This window comes from Vulpes vulpes, chromosome 12 (assembly GCF_048418805.1).
Source record: "Vulpes vulpes isolate BD-2025 chromosome 12, VulVul3, whole genome shotgun sequence".
NCBI classification, from domain to species: Eukaryota; Metazoa; Chordata; class Mammalia; order Carnivora; family Canidae; genus Vulpes; species Vulpes vulpes.
This window is the reverse complement of record NC_132791.1, coordinates 82,406,017-82,425,154: the sequence shown is the minus strand read 5'-3', so window position 1 is coordinate 82,425,154 and position 19,138 is coordinate 82,406,017. Positions and strand designations below refer to the sequence as shown.

Here is a 19,138-nt window from a genome sequence, read left to right as displayed (position 1 = left end):
AAGTTAAACACATCTTTCTCCTTTATCTATCCTCGTATGAACCAGGTACAAGGCTCATCTTCCTTCAGCTACACCTCAGTTTTCCAGTGTTCTTAAACTGGAACTGTTTTTAAACTGACACCCAGCACTAAAAACCAGGGCAGAGGGGTTGTGACTCCAACAGCACAGAGTGGACTGTGGCCACCTACCCTTGCAGAGCATCACCTGCTATGGACAGGAGAGCAAAACATGTCCCCCAGGTCATGGTACCCCTGCACAAGTCAAATGGGGCAACTGCAAAACTTCTTTGTAGTCTAGTTCATTCCCAGATTTTCCAAATATTCTCCTAATCATTCCCACTTTGAGGCTGCATTTCATACCCTTAGACATAAAATACAAGAGTGGATAGGAGTCTAGGGTTGGAACTCAAAATTCCTGGGTTGAAATCCTGGTTGTACTGCTGACCAGCCACGGGATCTCACCCAAGTCACATATTTGTTCCCAGTTTTTCATGGGGGTATATGATTTACCAACAGGGTTGTTGTGTGGCTTACTTGAGATAATTCGTGCAGAGTGTGTATTTAGCACAGTATATAGGGAGCACTCATTGTAAAAAGTTTTACATATAGCTAGATTTGCACTATGACTGGAAGCTGGAATGAGAAATATTGCCATATGATAGAATAAGTATACCTATGACCCATACCTCCTCAGGGCTTAAGTTGTATTTTCCTTTGCTTTTTTTTTTTTTTAAGATTTTATTTACTTATTCATGAGAGACACTGAGGGAGAGAGAGAGAGAGAGAGAGAGAGAGAGAGAGAGAGGCAGAGACACAGGCAGAGGGAGAAGCAGGCTCCATGGAGGGAGCCTGATGTGAGACTCGATCCCGGGACTCCAGGATCACACCCCGGGCCTAAGACGGGCACTCAACCCCTGAGCCACTCAGACGCCCCTGTATTTTCCTTTCATCCCAAGAAATCAAAGTTGTGTCTTTTATATACCCAAATGTCTGGTAAATAAGTAAAAAACTATGCCTTGGTGTCTGCTTTAGAAGACAGTTGATTTTCCTAATATTCCCACATGCAAAGCCACCCTGGTGGTTAGGAACACACCCAAACTAACAACCCCAGGTTTCAGTTGATAAGCAATGTTTACCTGATAAAAAGGTTCTTTCACACTTCCTAGGTACACGAAACCTACTCACCTATCAGCTTAGATCTCCACCTTCCCATTTCACTATGGTCAAAAAAAAAAAAAAAAGCTTTCCTTCCACCTGTCGTCCATATCTTCACTTAATCCTTCTGCCCCATCTTTTCTGCCTTGGAGTATCCAAATTCCTTCCTCCTCTAGTATCTGCAAAGTCCAATGTTTTCTTCCTGTTCATCAGATACTAGCTGAACCCACCCACACCCACCTCACTGAAGTGCTAACATTTTTCTCTATTAGCTTCAAAAGAGGGACTGAGCTGGCAATGAGGAAATGACAGCAAATGTCATTTGGTGTCTGCTAACACCTTCCCCAGGGATCACCTACCTCATCTGATATTCACAACAATCCCTTACCGTAGGCATGATTAGCAGTTTCTCAGACTTTCCTTGTGTTTGATGACCTTGACAGTTTGAGGAGTACTAGTCTGATACTTTGTAGACTCCCTCAACTGGGATTTGTCTAATGTTTTTCTCATAATTAGATAAGGGTTATGAGTTTTGGAAAGAAAGATGACGGAAGTGTTACTTTCCCTACACCATACAAAGGGTAACGCACTACCAATATAATTATCACTGATATTGGTCTTTGTCACTTGACGGAGGTCAGACTTATTAAGTTCTTGCACTGTCCAACTATTGTCCCCCACCTTCCGTTTCCATACTATTCTCTTTGGAAGGAAGTCATGATGCACGGCCCACATTCATGGAATGGAAAGTTATACTACTCCTCCCCTGAGGGAAGAGTATTATTTGGAATTCGTCTGCAAGGAGATTTGTCTATTTTCCCCCATTTATTTACTTATTTATTTATATCACTGTGAACTCCTTGATGTTCATTTTATACTTTGGCTTATAATCTGTAGATTATAGATCTATAATCTATACTTTTATAATCTAAGGCTTCTTTACTCCGTTGCTCAAATATTTCCAGTTCTAGCCATTCCAAGCTCTTTTTGGGTGGGCTCCTGTGTCGATTTGAAACATTCTCACACTAGGAGCTTTTGTTTTTGTTTTGGTCTATTTTGTTTTGGAGAAAGGTATTAGAAACCAAGATCTGGGTACAAGTGTACTCACTGCTAGTGGATTGTCACTCCAGCAGACCCTTTGAGCTGACAGCAAAAGAAAATAGGTGTATATACCAACTCTTGAGTATACACACATATTAAAACATTCCTAAAAGGAAATCATCTATGTTTGTTAAGCTAAACATGAGCTCATACTGACATGCTTGATCATTTTCATGCACAACTGAACTAGTGAGAAAGTAAACAAATTCCTCAGAAGCCAGAAATGCAAAAAAGCAGAAATCAGACATGTAAGCTGGCATGTCCTCCAGAGAGTCCAGAGCTTAGGCCCTAGAAACAAAGCAGGCTGCGAAAAGACAAAACTGGAGACTCTGCATAAAGTGAAGACATGTCTTGAAGCCAGGACTGGTCTTAAACTCCTAAAAGGCAACCTCTCACTAGGGAAAATTGTTCTTCCCACAGCCAAGACAGTGGAATGTGTGTTTATATGGGCTGTGACTCTCAGTGGAGAGACAAAATGTACAAAGACACCCCTGAGAATGAGAGCTTGGAGGCCTAAATTTATATGCCCTGTATGACCACAAAAAAAAAAAAAAAAAAAAAAAAATCCAAAGCAGAAAATGTAATTTAAGTGAGCCCAGATTGGGAGTGCTCCCAGGTGCCCTGGCAGAGGGAAACCCAAATTTGCTTAAAAGGTTTGTGCTTTAGATCCAGGTCTCAAAATATCTCCACAGTTTAAGTACAACAGAGCATGAGCACCCAGTCAAAAACCACCAAGATCTTTGAAAATTTAAAAAAAAAAATCACAAAAACATACATTATATGACTCCATATATAGGAAATAGCCAGGATAAGTCAATTTACAGAGAAAGAATGTAGGTTAGTGGTTGCCAGGGCCTGGACAGAGAGAGAAAAAGAGAAGTAGGATTTGGGAAGAAGTGGGAACTGCTAACGATATGGGGATTTCTTTGGGGCAGGAGGGACACAAATGTTCCAAAATTAGATTGTGACAATGGGCACAGAACTCTGTGACTATACTAGAAAACATTTTGAACTGTACACACTGTAAATGGGTACCTTGTAACATACAGGATCCTGGGATAAAAGAGCACATTAATGGAAAAATTGGTAAAATTCAAAAAGTCTGTAATTTATTTAACAGTTAATATAATATATCCATGTCGATTTTTTCAGTTTTGACAAATGTACTATGGTAATGTAAGATGCTGCCATTGGGGAAAACTGGCTGAGGCATATACAAAAACTCCTTGTACTACCATTACAACTCTTCCATAAATCTAAAATTACTCCAAAACAAAAAGTTTAAAAAAAAAAATCTTTTTACCAAAACCTGTGATCCATCTATGATAAAGCAAAGCACACTCTCTGAAAGAAGTGCAAGTCATTTCCTAAAATACTGTGGAGACCCTTGGTATTTTCACTTGAGCTTATGAGGGCTAACTACAAAATAACACAACAAAGGAGCTCTCCACAGAAGCCATCATGTTTAAGGCCTTCTTGGAGAAATGAGATGCATTAGTGATGCACCCCACCTAAGGTTCCTAACCAGCATTTGAAGGTCTTCACTGATGGCCACTCCTTGCTCTGTGGCTTTTGCTATCCTTAGTTTTTTTTTTTTTTTTTCTCAAAGTTATTTCCTTTCATTTAGCAATCTTCACATAATTGTGGAGCTAACTTGTTCTGATGACCATTTTCATTGCCTTTTCCTAACACTCAAATTCTTCTGGAAACTTTGCAACAGAGGACTAAAGTGAGACACATACTACTCTAGTAAATGTTTCAGGGTTGCCAAGCATACAAGATCTGATTCTCCAGCTCTCATAAAAACTCGTGAATGATCAATTTCTAGTTTTATCACTCCCTACCTGCCTTCAAATTCTCTCTGTGATTCCACCTAGCTAAGATGTACACTTATAATTCAGTATTCATTAGTATGCAGAAATCGAGCCTCACCCTAAATCTTGATAAAATGATTATTTTTAGACTACAACCACATTTTGCCCTTCTTTTAAACTAAGATAACAGAACCAGCAATCAAACAAAGATATGTCTAAAGACACTCAAATACTTGAATAGAAAGATAAAAACCACATAAGTCAACTTAAGTTTTGCAATTTAGTAAAGCTAACTATAAAATTGAGGTAATTGTTAACTCCATGAGGCTGATTGTGAAAATACTTTTGTAAACTCCATCTCCAGGTGATATGGAAATAGAGTTCAGAGCAAATGGTCAAGAAGAATTCCTGGGACATTTTCAGTGTAAAAAAGTGGTTTTATTAAAGTGCGGAGACAGGACTGACAGGCAGAGAAAGCTGCATTGGGGTTGTGACAGGTGACTCATTATATACTTTCAAGTTGGGAGGGGGTGAGTGACAGTACAAACCTCCAAGGTATTTTGGAAACAAGCTTCCCAGGACCTTGAGGGGGCTAGCTATCCTTAGGAAGAGGTCATTCATTACTGTCTAGTAAAACCTTAGTCATGAGACCCTTTAGATGTATATCAGTGGGCCATATGCTTGCAGGATAACTGCTAACATATATCTTGGTGGGAGGCAGGGGATGGTAAGAGATAAAGGAAGTTTCCAAAGGAATTTTTAAAGATTTTATTTATTTATTCATTAGAGACACTGAGAGAGAGGTAGAGACATAAACAGCTCCCTCGGGGAGCCTGATGTGGGACTCAATCCCAGGATCCCAGGATCACGATGTGAGCCAAAGGCAGACACGCTCAACCACTGAGCCACCCAAGTGCCCCAAAGGAATTTTTACATGTTAAAGTAGACTTACAGAATCCTGGGGGATTGGGCTAAGATTGTCTTTAGCCCTTAGCAAAATGTCAAAACACAGCTGAACTACCATAGGAAGGTCACTCTGTCTGTTTCAAGGACTTGTCAGTGGACATAAGTAGTAAAGAAATTTAATTTTTCTTTTGCCCTGTTTCCCACACTATACATTAAAAAAAAATTTTTTTTAATCATTTTGTAGGGACGCCTGGGTGGCTCAGAGGTTGAGCGTCTACCTTTGGCTCAGGTCGTAATCCCGGAGTCCTGGGATCAAGTCCCATAGTGGGCTTCCTGCATGGAGTCTGCTTCTCCCTCTACCTGTGTCTCTCCCTCTGTGTGTGTGTGTGTGTGTGTGTCTGTGTCTTTTGTGAATAAATATATAAAATCTTTAAAATAATAAAAAAAAATCATTTTGTCCTTTCCTCCACAATTGTATAAAATGACTCTCTAAATATAATTTCATATAAATGTTGGTTTGCTTTCCTTTTGTTAAATAATCTGCAGACAAATGAACATGTCTGGAGAAGAATGGACAAGGGAGGAAAAACAGCTCAACAGCCCTAGTAGATAAGAAATAGCAACTCTCCTTTCCATGACCTTCTTTCTAGAGGAAAGTACACAAATTCCTAAATTGTGATCTTAGTCTAACAAGGGGGTATGGCGGTCAAGGTCAGGCAGCCCCAAGATGGGCCACTTTGGCATCAAGATGATTTTGAGTTAAAAGCAATCAAAACCCAGCAGGTACAGGAAAAATCCTTCACCTCCTGTCCACTGCCTAAATTTACATTGGGAAGTACAGCTGGTATCAGGAAGAGAGCTGTTAACAGACTCCTCTTTACCTAAGAAATTCATTGCATCCAGGGCAACCTTTGTTTTCCAAACATCTCCTCACCTTTCTGCTAATGGTCTTCCTCCTCTTTGTATCTCCAGACCTTACCCCTCTCCTTAGCTCAGGATGTCATAGAGGCTTCCTGTCATAGAGGCCTGCCATTGGAATTTCCATGTTTGCATGGACTCCCTACACAGACACTATTAAATTTGATTTTCTCCTGTTAATCAGTCTCATGTCAATTTGATTCTTGGTTCAGCTAGACAGACTCAGAAGGACATAGAAAATGTCTTCCACGCCAACAGAGGTGAAAGAAGAAAATTTCAGAACCCCAAATGTTAACTCACTTCAGCCAATATGCACCAAAATGCACGCATTTCACTTACAGAAATAAGATAGTAAAAAACATATGTACATTCCTTTTAGAAACATCCACTAAAAAATGGAAAATAAAGAACCTTGGTTGGTGGGCTTTACCCTCAAAAAGTGTTTCTTTGTGATGTAGAACCAAGCCTTCCTTGCTACTATTGAGGATTCTGCAATCACAAAATTTTAGGGCTAGGTAAGTTCCCAGCAGATGGGCATACTAAGAGGTCTGGAGAAGCACAGTGACACCAGGCTGGTTAGAGATAGAGCCATTTTCATCTCTGGGACTCGAGGATTGTGGAGATCTTTCAGATTCTCATGTTTCAGTCTAGATGTACTTCTCTCCATCTGAGGGGAAACTGGAAACAAACCCCAATCTCTCTCCCCACCACAAGTGCTATTGGATGGGGGGGGGGGGGGAGCATCAGCGCTCTCCATTGTTAAAAAGGAGAGAGCATGCCCAAATTGGAGTCACTTGTGCTAAGCCCCAATCGACAAAGACTTAATACCTAAACTAATTGTAGTTTCACCTCCCCGGGAATGTAAACTTTAACCAATCAACTTGGAATCACTGGCTCACAGCACTGTTGAGATAATCCCTCCCCAGGGACCCTTCTGATTCCCCTGAGGAAGGGGACTTTGCCTGAAATAATGCATTCTTTGCTAATAATTTCCTTTTTCCACTCCCTCTCTGCATTTAAAAATCTTTCCTTTCCTTCAGCTTGGCAGAGCTCCTTTCTGTTACTAGATGAGATGCTGTCTGATTCATGAAATGTTGAATAAAGCCAACTTGATCTTTATATTCATTCAGTTGAAATTTTGTTGTTTATTACTACAGTCCTTGGGATTGAGAACAGAGGAGGCGGTGCCAACGTGGGAAGACCCCTCCCCAACCTCCTCACCCAGCACCAAGAGCACCATCAGCCTTTGCTAAGGGACAAGGCAGTTCCTGGAAGCAAAGAAACAGAACTCTCAGAAAAAGCAGAAAGGAAGTCAAATGTCACAAGAGTCAGAACTCTTGTATATACAGATATGAATCGCTCCCTAAGAGACCACTGTTAAGTTAAAAAAAAAAAAAAAAAAAGGCAAGGAGTGGAAGAACTGTACACTATCAGAAAAACAGACGAAAAGATTCTGTGCACATGTATGCAAAGCCTGCCTCTGAAAGGATGTCACTGCCAGTGGGGAGAGGATCCAGACAGCTGCAAAGGAGGAGAAGGGGGGATCCTTCATTATCTCCTCTTTTCTGTGATTTTGATAATAAGCATATAAGTTACGTCATCAGAAAACTGATTTTTTTACTGTACTTATACAAAATAAAAAGCACAAAATTCATTAGTTAAAAATAATTTTTAAGATTTAAACAAACAGATAAATAAATTTAAATAAAAACAAAGAGTAAAATATAATGCCAGGAAAAAAAAAAAAGTTTTAACCCTGTGACATTCACAGTTAAACCACTTCATGGAATTTCACAAAACGACTTTTGAATTTAGCCACTTCCTTGAGGCCTTAGCAACCTCTGGCTGAATACCTTTGCATTCAGAAGACGGATGGGGCACAGGGGGTGCTGAGGGATGGGGGAACAAAAACCAATCTTTTTCATTTGAATTCCTTGTTTGAAGGAAGGAGTTAGAACCACCTGAACAAAAAGTGTTCAAAGGTACCCCTGCTCTTTTGTAAATGAGACTAGAACCTGAGCTCTGTGCTGTTGTTTGGTAAAAATACCTGAAAATGGAATATGGGTAATAATCAGAGGGTTGGGAAATCCCCAGCAGTATCAGCCCAGAAATCTGAATTCAACACTTAAAACTGCTTTGATGCTGCTGTGGACTTTCCAAACCCTACTTCAAATCAGACTGGTATTACTAACACATAAAAGACGAACATCTCACAAGTGCAGAAAGCTGTAAGCAGAGTCCCACCACTACAAGGGACCAGGGGCACATCTTTTGGATAAACTAAAAAAACACAAACGGGTTAATGAGCTCATCGAGTGGTAGATGGTCAACGTTCGTGAGCCCAAAGGGACAGTGGTCTTTCAATAAAGCACATTTTTAACCGATATAAATGATGTGATATTACTTTTCCCACTGACTACACTGATGTTGGTGAAACTGCTAGAAATGGCCATTAATAAGACTGTAGCAAGTTTCCCCTTTATCTTGTTTACCAAAAAGGTTGACTTACTTAAAATAGAAAGCTTCTGGAAAGCACACAACCAAGTACTGTTATTAAATTACACATTCTGAATTCCTGCTACAAAACATATTTCTAGATTGGATCTCCTTAGAGTCTTTTTCAAGAAATCTTTCTTGATAAATGCAGTTCGGAGGCCGTGCTGCAAAACTCTTGGAAGTTCTTGGGTATATGGCACCATTTACCCATGGGACTTGACCACAGGCTGCTAAAGGAAACTTCCCCGTGTTGTTCAAACAAATCTGAGAAAACTGGCCCCAAACTGACATTAGTATCTGCATCTATCATTCCAAAGAATGCATACATCAACCCCACATGATGAAAATGGGAATGGAGAATTTTATATTTAAACAAGCCAAGCCTAACATCCAACTGTCAGCAGCCGGCTGGGCCTTCTGTTAACTTTTCAATCAGAAATTAGGCCTATCAATCTGAAATGCAGGTTCCAAATAACAACATGCAGACCTAACCAGTTGGTAAAATGAACATGCGCCCAAGTTTAACTTAACTTACTCCTTCATTCCGATACAAGAATGTAAATAAAATCCCACTTCAACAGTTTATTAAGTTCCTACACAGCACGAAGCACACCACGGTGACTAAGATCCATGCTCGGTCACTGCCCACAAACAAGGTGTATCTTTTCTACAGTTGAGTCTCAGCACTTTTGCTCAAACAGCTTCTGCTTCCTGGAATACGCTGCCCATCCCACCTGGCTCCTGCCCAGCACATTCCCCTTCTCCTCCTCCTAAAGCAGCAACTCCCAGGAAGTCCCCACTACCCCACCCAGATCCGCCCAGTTCCCTGGGGAAGTGGCATGTACACACACTCCCTGAAGCATGGAGCTCACTGTATCCTAAGGGTTTACAAAGAATGTGGTCATTTAGGGGTGCCTGGGTGGCTCAGTCGGTTGAGCCTCTGCCTTCCGCTCGGTCGTGATCTCAGGGTCCTGGGATGGAACCCCGCATCATCACATCATCAGGCTCCCTGCTAAGCTCTTCCCTCTCCCACTGCTGCTCCCCCTGCTTTTTCTCTCTCTCTCTCTCTGTCAAAAAAATGGATGAACTCTTAAGAGGAAGGGCAGGCAGGCCTTCCAGAGTCAGGCAAGGCAGAAAGACCAATAAATATGGAAAACATAAGGTAATATCTGCGATGTGGTATGCACAGTGCTGTGGAGACACAGAAAAAAAAAAAAAAAGAAAGGACCCATTTGGCCCTGAAGCCAAGGGAGACAGCAAGGTAAGGGTCACAGAGAGCAGGAAGAGATGGGATAGAAAACAAGAATGGGGAAGAACAAGGCTCAGAGGGAAGGGAGGGTGTGGTTGGAAAGCTGGCAGGTGCAAAAGGCACAGAGCATTTGAGGTATAGGATATCAACAGTCTGCTGGGGGACAGCACATGGAAGTAAGTGGTGGGTGCCCTGCAGTACAGTGCCTAGGAGCACAGCCATCACAGGGTCCTGGGTTCAAGTCCCACCTCTGCCCCCACCTCCAGGACTACAGGCAGTTACACCCTGTAGGCCCACTGTTTAAATGGAAGTTTCTGGCATAGCTTTCAGTGTTGTCATACCAGTTAAATGATATAATCCTCACAGAGAAGGTGACTGAATGCCTGACAGCACAAGCATTCACTATACAGAGCTGTTGGTGTCGTTAAGCCAGAAAGGTAAACCGAGGCGAGGTTGTGAAGACCCATCTCTTGTTCCAGGAAGTACATGGCCACAGCTGCACTCTCTCTGCCTCCCTTCAGTGACTGTCCAGTTAAGCCACCAGATTGCAACACCCGGCAACACTTTCCAGTGGGGCCAGCCCAACTCCTGGACTCACCCAGAGTCCCCTCGAATGGAGACTGCTCATCCTCCTGCTCTGTGTGCACAGGCTCCTGGGGGATCTGGACAGAGGGATGGCCCTAACTCCACGAGCCCTGTCCTCTCAATTCTATGGAGTTTGTGATTTAGTCCTCATAATCTTGCCCTCAACACATCTTACCCTTTGATATTCCCTGTTTCTGCAAGCTGCCCTCTACCTCTGGAAAGCAACCTCCTCTGAACCGCAAAGGAACTTTCCACCACATTTATGTGCAACCCCAGGAAAGACCATAGTATTTGGGGTTGGTCTCTGGGCACCCAGTGACAAGCAGAGCAGGACTCTGGGACCCCAGGGAGTCACCCCTGCCTCCCCAGAAGCCTGCCATCCACTCTGACCCTCATGCCCAGCCACCAGGCCCTCCTTGTCAACTTGCAGCCACATGCCACTCCTGACTTCCTCATCCCCCGTGACTCATCACCCCACCTCAGCCCTCCTCCACACTGCTGACCTCCTCACAGCCCTCCCTCCACTCTACCCTAAACCCCACCCCAAACCCCGAGGTGCCCTTCCCAGCTCTCTTCCTTCCCTCCGAGGCTTGGTGGAGAACTGCCTGCCTCCAGGCACCTGCCTGCGCCTTGTACCGCCCCAACAGGCAAGTAGAGAGAAGGACGTCACTGCCCTTCCAAATCCCCCTCTGCTGCCTTACTTAGGTCATTTTCCTTCCACCTCCCTTAAATAAAACCTGTGCTCCGTCCAGACTCCCTCACACAGGGCGAGGCGGACAGAGCAGGTGCTTGGGCACCTGAGGGCAAGCAATGCCTTCTCCCTCTGGCTTCACACACCCAGAATCTACTAGAAGGCTTTGCTCTTGCAGTGGCTCCAGTTCACATCCTCGAGTTCACCTGCCGCAATCTCTTGGGAGGAAGTGTGCGAAATCTCCCAGTACCCTGCCACTCCGGGCTAAACCCAGCTGTCATCCCTCCTCCCCCACGCACACCCAGAGTTTTGTCACTGCCAAGAGAAGCTTCGCTAGGAATCTTCCACAGCACCGTGCAGGCCCGGCTACCCTCCCCTTCCTCTACACCTGCTCCTCAGAGTCCCTCCAAGCTCTGGCTGTTTCCCTTCTCATCCCCGTCACTTCCAAGTACTTGTCAGCGTCTTTCAACACCCTTCCTTCTTCGCTTTTCAGCAACCTTCTCTGCAAAGGTCCACTGTTTTACTTTTGCTCCTACAAGGAGCCCCGGAAGGAGAAAAAATCACAAATTGGCACAAACTTGTGCCGCTAAAAATTTGCGATTTTCAGAGGGTTGGTTACACTCAGCAACCCGTTACATGGACCCTGGACGGCTCTTCCTCTGCTGCCCCACAGACAATGCTACACCCACCTCAGACCCCCATGCGTCCTCCATCCCTGCCTCCTGCAGCCAGGAGTCCTGCACCACATCACAAAATATCACAAAATGAAAATCTTTTCACAACTTAAGCCCCCCAGGCCTTCCCTTTGATGGCATCAGTGGCCCTAAAATTCAGTAGGCCGGAGAATCCCCTGGGGATCCCCCATACCCTCACATTTGGATTCACCAGTTTGGGCCAAATCCCAGAAACATGCATGGCAGCGGATTCTCACAACAGTCCACGCATCAAACCTGAAGTTCTTCCCTAGCAAAGGTCTGCAAAGTCCAGGCCTCGAGCCAGATCCAGCCCACTGCCTATTTTTGTATGGTCTACCTGCTAAAAATATACATGTGTGTGTGTTTTATTTTTTAAGGGTTGAAAATAATCACAAAAAGAAAATTGCCTGATGGATTTAAAATTATATGAAACTCTGATGTGATGTGCACTGGATGTCATATGCAATTGATAAATCACTAAATTCTACCCCTGAAACTACTATTACACTATATGTCAACTAATCCGAATTTAAATAATTTTTAAAATATATATTATATAAATATATGTATATATATGTATATATTATACATATATAACTCAAATTTCAGAAATGTCCATTAATGAAGTTTCATAAGAATACAGCTGCAGCCAATTATTTACATATTACCTATGGATGCTTTCATGCAATGTCAGAGTTGAGTAGCTGTGACAGGCTGCAGGGCCAGTGCAACCTAAAATATTTACTGTCTGGCCCTCTACGGAAAAGGTTTGCAGACCCCTGGCCTGCAGGATGAAATGCACACACCCCACCAGAGCCCTTTGGCTTCCTCCTGATGGGACTCCTGCTCTCTTCCCTGGCCCAGACCCCGCAGGCTGCACACAGCAGCCCACCACCCACCTCAGTGGGCTCTCAGTTCCCAGAACAAAGCACAAATTCACTCATCCGCTCCTCTGAATTGTTCTTTCTACACACCGTGCCTGATAAATGCCCCTTCATCATCTTGCAAGACCCAGTTTGTGTCCCCCCTCACCAGCGAGAGGCTCTCTCACAAGCATACCTCAGTACCCCCCCATAAAAGCAGAATAGATCTTTCCCTTCCTTCTGCTTCCTCTATGCCTGATTAATTTGCATCCCAGTTAGCTGTGTGCAGCAGTGGTTCACAGACTTTGGCGGGGTTCACTAAGCCAACCCCCGGGGCAGCAGATGAGGCACTAGACAGAGGATGACCATTTCTAACTAGCGTCGGGGCTGCTACTGCTGGCCCAGGCACTACACAGGAGCAACAACTGGTGTATCTGTCCCTGCCTCACCCAGCAAGACTTTGAGGATGGGCCCTATTTTAATCCTGTTTAAATCATCACAACCTAACGCTCCCCAAGGAATTCTTGAGGAGCACCACAGAAACTCAGTACTTGTTTGCAGCCTAATCCAATTACTTTTCTCCTGCTAGCCAATCATTTTCAAAATCAGACAATGAAGGGGAGATTCTACTGGGCTTATGTTCTATGGCCTGCCATATGCCCAACCCATCCTGAGGTGGGATGAACTGGAAAGCCCCAAGGCAAAGAGGAGATTGTTCAAGTCAGAAACCCAAGGGTACAGCCTGGAGGCAGCATCAACGGAAGGGTCCAGTTAGGCAAAGAACCCTTCCCTCTACAAAGGCTGATCTGCTGTCCTTAAAAACAAGCTTTAAGGGCAGCCCCGGTGGCTCAGCGGTTTACCGTCACCTTTGGCCCAGGGTGTGATCCTGGAGACCCGGAATCGAGTGCCATGTTGGGCTCCCCGCAGGGGACTCAATTCTGCCTGTGTCTCTGCCTCTCTCTCTCTCTCTCTCTCTCTCTCTCTCTCTCTGTCTCTCATGAATAGATAAATAAATAATTTTAAAATATTTTTAAATAAATATATAAATAAATAATAAAAACAAGCTTTAAGTATATTGAAGTTTGATAATGTACATCATTACCACTGGCACACTTGTTACTAATGATACATATTTATTAAGTACCTACTACGTCCTTGGAACACAAGGAGGGATAAAATCTCTACTTCAAGGAGACTTTAAATGAGTTTGAAATTCAGCATACAAACACAGCAAGATAACCAACAATCCAAGGTCATGTTAACCAAGTGTCAAAAGTAAACCTGTCAAAGCTAAATAGTAAATTCTACAGGAATCCAACAAGTCCTGTGGTTTTCCCTTCTCTATTCCACTAGAGCACCACCTACAAACTTCTGCTAGCACCTGCACAAGTTGGTGAGTACACACTACTTGTTCATTATATGGGGCCTTTGTCTCCTCTGATGGTCTACAAGCTCTTCCAAAACAGGGAGCTGGATTTTTCTGATCCTTCTATTTCTACTACCTGGCCAGGTTCGTGGCACTAAGAGCATTAAATAAATATTTAATTGATTGAATAATGAGGGTGGAACATGAGCTGAGCGTTTAGCCAAGGGCAAGATTTAGGTACGAAGAAACACGAAGGGGCAGCCCGGGTAGCTCAGCAGTTTAGCGCTGCCTTCAGTCCAGGGCATGATTCCAGAGACCCAGGATCGAGTCACAAGTCAGGCTCCCTGCGTGGAGCCTGCTTCTCCCTCTGCCTGTGTCTCTGCCTCTCTCTTTCTCTCTGTGTCTTTCATGAATAAATAAATAAAATCTTTAAAATAAATACTAATTTCCTTAAAAAAAAAAAAAAGAAGAAGAAGAAGAAACATGCAGGTTGGGCTTTCTAAGGATAGACAAAGGAGCCAACCACTGACCAAAAGGTCTAGGCAATTAAAGAAACCATGAGGTCAGAGGCCCCAATGGAATCATCAAAACTCACTACTGGTATCACCATTAGTGAAGAATGACAGGTCTTGAGAGCTGGTTCACCCAGCCTTTCAAACTCTAATACAAGTTTGCATTAATCGTCCTCAATCTTTGCTGCTTTAATCTCAAAATCATTTCCTGAGTTCTTACGTCCTGGTCTGTTTTTCCCTTGCTCCTTTTTCTGATCAGGTTGCGGGGGAAAAAATGAGACCCAGACAAGGAATCCTAATTCAACAATGAATTGATACTTTATGCGAAAACACAAAAGTTCAGGGTGCCGGTGGGTAAAAACAGCCTTGGCACCCAGAGCTCCCCCACCCCATTTCAACTGGAAATTCCTTAAAGCCAGCAAACTGGCTTCCACAACTGGCTTTCTCAGCTTCCACAACTCCTAGTATATGACCACATACCACGTAAATTAATAACGTCAGCAATATCCATCCATCTCCGTGGCTAAATCAGTCTTGCAAACTTCGTAAGTGATGGTTAAAGGCAGATGGTGACACAAACCACAACCAAAACCAGCTCGAGAGGGCATGAGCTGATGGCTTAAACAGTAAGACAAAACACATCCTTTGTTCCCTGATTCACTCTGAAAGGGAAAGAAAAGTGCTTACCTCATTTATCCTGGGTAAGTGAAGCTTTATATCTGAATAATCCTACTAGTGGCCAGAACTCCGTACTTGCTAGAGATACAGGAACCTGCTGTTTTAGAAATGCAACTTCCAACAAACTCATCTGTGAGGCACCTGTGGGGGTTCCTATGACATCCTTCATTTCCCACACTCTGCATCTGAATTCTGTGCTCTACTCACTTCTAATTAAATAAGATGATCTTACAGTTAACATCTTTAGGAAGATGTCAGACTAGTAAAATCCTTGGAAATTAAAACCATAGACTTTTCCTCACAATCACACACAAGCTTCTACCAGGAGTTAACAGAACAAACGGAAGAGGCAAATGAAAAATAAGAAAAGGGTTCTTCACTCACGTAGCAGAATGCTCAGTGGACATTTCAGTTTTTGCAAATAATAAACTACTTGACATGGGGACACCCAGAAGCCAAAGACATCGTCAGAAGTGCATTCCATTCATAAATTACAAATATAGGAGCACCTGGGCGGCTCAGTGGTTGAGCATCTGCCTTTGGCTCAGGTCCTAATCCTGGGGTCCTGGGATGGAGTCCTGCATCAGGCTCCCCGCAGGGAGCCTGCTTCTCCCTCTGCCTATGTCTCTGTCTCTCTCTGTGTCTCTCATGAATAAATAAAATCTTTAAAAAAAATTACAAATATACGCATGAAATGTTAAGATGGGTGAGAAAAGATTCAATGCCTTCAAGTGGCATGTGAAGAGCTACTTGAGTAACCTGAAGTACATGTGTCATCATGTTTAGCATATCGAAGGCCAGGAACAAGTCACTCTCTAATGGGACAGAAGCAAACATTTATTAAGGACTGTGCTCTTGTCCTTGGATTGTCCTCCAGATCTGGCTCTATCTTTCTCTTCCAAGTTCTGTGCTGGGGGGTGGCACAGGGTGGGGTGGAGCCCCTACAGACTGCATCACCAGGACACCCCAGGCCAGCCACACTTGGGTGGGGTCTGACCACCAAGAGAGAACAGGCGAGAGCTGGAAGGGCTGCAGATGAAGAGGAGAAGCACTGAGGTTCTCTCTCTCTGCTTCCCACCTACATCCCAGAAGGGCCTGGATGCAGCTCTCACTGGGCCATGGCAACAGCACATCCTCCCCTGTCCTCTTGCTAGTCCAGGTTTTGTTATCTGAACGCCCCCTAAATTCTGCCTTACATCCCTCTAATTCATTAAAGCTTCTTCATTGCAACCTGTTGAGTTAAATTATTTTTCCTGCTGGGGCCCTGCCTGAGTGCAGAACCTTTCTGATGTCAGGTATTTTCTATCTACATAAAATTCCTCAACTCCAAAATGTAGATCTGATTTTACCGATGAGGACACTGGGGCTCTTAGAGGCCAGTGGTCACAGAAGCAGTCACCAAAGAAGTTTGCTGGCAGAGCAGGTCAAGTCTGACATCTAAGACTTTAAAAGGCTTTGAAAGTGTGAGGGGAAAAAAACACACCAAGCTTCCAAATTCTCAAGCCACAATTTAGCCTCAAACCACATTACTTATGGTTTGGGATTTGCCCCAGGCCTTAAATAAACAAGCAGGGTCATTGCCCTAGACTTGCTTCTTCTACCAAAAGCCACTCAGATGTGACCCTGTGGGAGGGTGCTGGGACCACCCTAAGATCCACGAGATAACAGGGTTCCTTCCTTGCCCATCGCTCATATCTGTCCTTCAGTTTATTCCAGAAATTCCTTTCTCCCAGCCTTAAACATCCTTAAGGCTCTTTGATTTTTTTTTATAAATTATTTTTTTTTATTTATTCATGAAAGACACAGAGAGAGGCAGAGACATAGGCAGAGGGAGAAGTAGGCTCCCTTGTAGGGAGCCTGATGAGGGGACCCAACCCTTGCACCCGGGATCACGCCCTGAGCCAAAGGCAGACGCCCAACCGCTGAGCCACCCAGGCATCCCATTTCTTTATAAATTAAAAACAGGGTCCCTGAGACAGAAATCCAGAAGATTGGGGATGGAGGTGGTTGCAGTGAAAAAAGTACTCGATAACATCGTACTAGCACTTCCCAGTTGTAACTTGTCAAGGTCTCCTAACTATCCCTTTCCATGCAAAAAGCCTCCCTGGACTCCTCTCTCCAGCAATGCCAAATAGCTTAAAACAAAAACTGCAATTAAAATAAATTCTGATGGGGGTGGGGCTGGGGCTGAAGGGGTTAAGTACAAAACACACTCCCCTTAAGGAAATTCAGCTGGGAGTTACAGTAATTTCAGGACAGAAGAATTCGCTAGCCTCTCCACCTCTGCCCCAGTCCCTGGGTCTCTCTCATCCTCACTACAAATTACAAAAGCACCAGTTAGCATCTGGTACCTCTCCCAATGTGTTAACTTTCTGGATTTTCAACTGATGAGAAGGCAACTACCAGGAGGAGGTGGGGCTCTGAATCAGATCCTTGGAGGGAGCCAGGTGGATGGGTGGCTTAGTAAACAGTATCTGAGTAAGGCAAACAGCCAGATCTCACTTCCTCATTGCAGAAGGAATGTGAGTGGTGAAGGCAGCAGGTATACTCCCGTTTGGGGGGGGGGAAATCACCAGTAAAAAGCAAAAAAAGAAACCTGGAGCAAAACTCAGTACAATACCAAAAAGGAATGTAATCGGCCCTCCTCCACCACTCCCCATTCCACGAAGTCAACTCGTATTTATTGACTCACTATGAAATACACAGCAGCACTAGCTTGCAGCACCTAAAGAGAAAAGAAAATGAGTAGGACAGCCTCAACCCTCAGGCAGGTTTCATGTTCAGGAATTACTGTTCTTTCCTGCCATTCTCAATTTTAATAGGCGCAGACAATTCCTGGACAGTCCAAGTAACTTGCACGAGCCTCTCTTCTCACACTAATGTAACTCACCCAGGAGCCTGGGACCTCAAGGATAAACCCACTGAATAAAGTAAAGCCCCTCAGGAAACCACAGGGTCCTTGTGTAATTCCTCCCCGTGGACGTCATACATGGTACAGAATAACTGTCACCCTGATGTGACGCGAGTTTCACCGCCCAAGTCTAAAACCCAGGTCCCCCTGTTCAAGAGCTACAGGCTACCGCCTACAGTCATCAGGCTTATCTTTTAAATAGAGATGTCTAGGGGCGCCTGGGTGGCTCCACTGGTTAAGCATCTGTCTCCGGCTCAGGTCAAGATCGTGGGGTCCTGGGATCGAGTCCCCGCATGGGCTCCCTGCTCCGCGGGCCGCGGGGAGCCTGCTTCTCCCTCCCCACCCGCTGCTCCTGCTCTTTCTCAAATAAACAAACACTAAAAAAAAAAAAAAAGAAAAAGAAAAAAAGTAGAGATATTTAAATTAAAAATAATAAAGACTCGACCACGCTGATAGAAAAAAACACTTGCTTTATCTATCAAAATACTTTAGAACCTGGTTACAGGAAACGAGGCAACCCAAAACCTCAAAAAGAAAAAAAAGCTCATTTGAACCTGTCTGCCAGTTTTTTTTTGTTTGGTTTTTTTTTTGTTTTTTTTTTTTTGTTTTTGTTTTTGTTTTTTCTACACTTGCAGGACAAAAACATCAAGCCGGGGGGAAAAAAAGGAAAGAAAAGAAAAAAAGGCCGGCTGCGGAGCGTGTGGAGCGGGGAAACCCGCTCGGGGGCGGAGGGCGCCGCGGCCGCGCGCTTACCTGGTCCAGCGGGATGCCCAGGAGCTCGCTGAGCGCGTGCAGGCAGGTGGAGCCCGTGGTGCGCGGCGGGCGGCTGGACGGCGGCCGCGCTGCCATCCCGCATCTTCGGGAGGCGGCTGCCCCGGCCCAGCCCGCGCCGCCCGCTCGCCCTGCCCCAGCCCGAGCGCTCGCGCGCCGCCGCCTCCCTCCCGGGGACGAGCCACCAGGCCGGGGCCGCGACGGCCGCGAAGTCCCGGGGCGCAGACCAGGCGCGGGCTCGGCGGCCCCGGGCGCGGGGGGGGGGGGGGGGGGGGGGCGGGGCGGGGGCGGCCGCGGCCGGGCGCGCTCGGCTTCCCGCTGCCCTCCTCTCGCCGCTCATTGGCCGGGCCGCGGGACGGCCCGGGGGGGGGGGGGGGAGGAGCAGGAGGAGGAGGAGGAGGGGGGAAAGCGGGGAGCGCCGCCCGGCC

At 44.8% G+C, this 19,138-nt stretch overlaps 1 protein-coding gene across 1 annotated transcript in view; it reads right to left on the bottom strand.

Moving 5' to 3' along the window:
* Positions 1–18,935, bottom strand: part of MBOAT1 (membrane bound glycerophospholipid O-acyltransferase 1) — a 114,504-nt gene extending 95,569 nt beyond the window's left edge. The window contains exon 1 of the mRNA XM_025999315.2: positions 18,693–18,935. Within this exon, the coding sequence (XP_025855100.1) occupies positions 18,693–18,788 (96 nt within the window). The 5' untranslated portion in view covers positions 18,789–18,935. The remainder of the gene's footprint in view (positions 1–18,692) is intronic.
* Between the last annotated feature and the right edge of the window lie 203 nt (positions 18,936–19,138).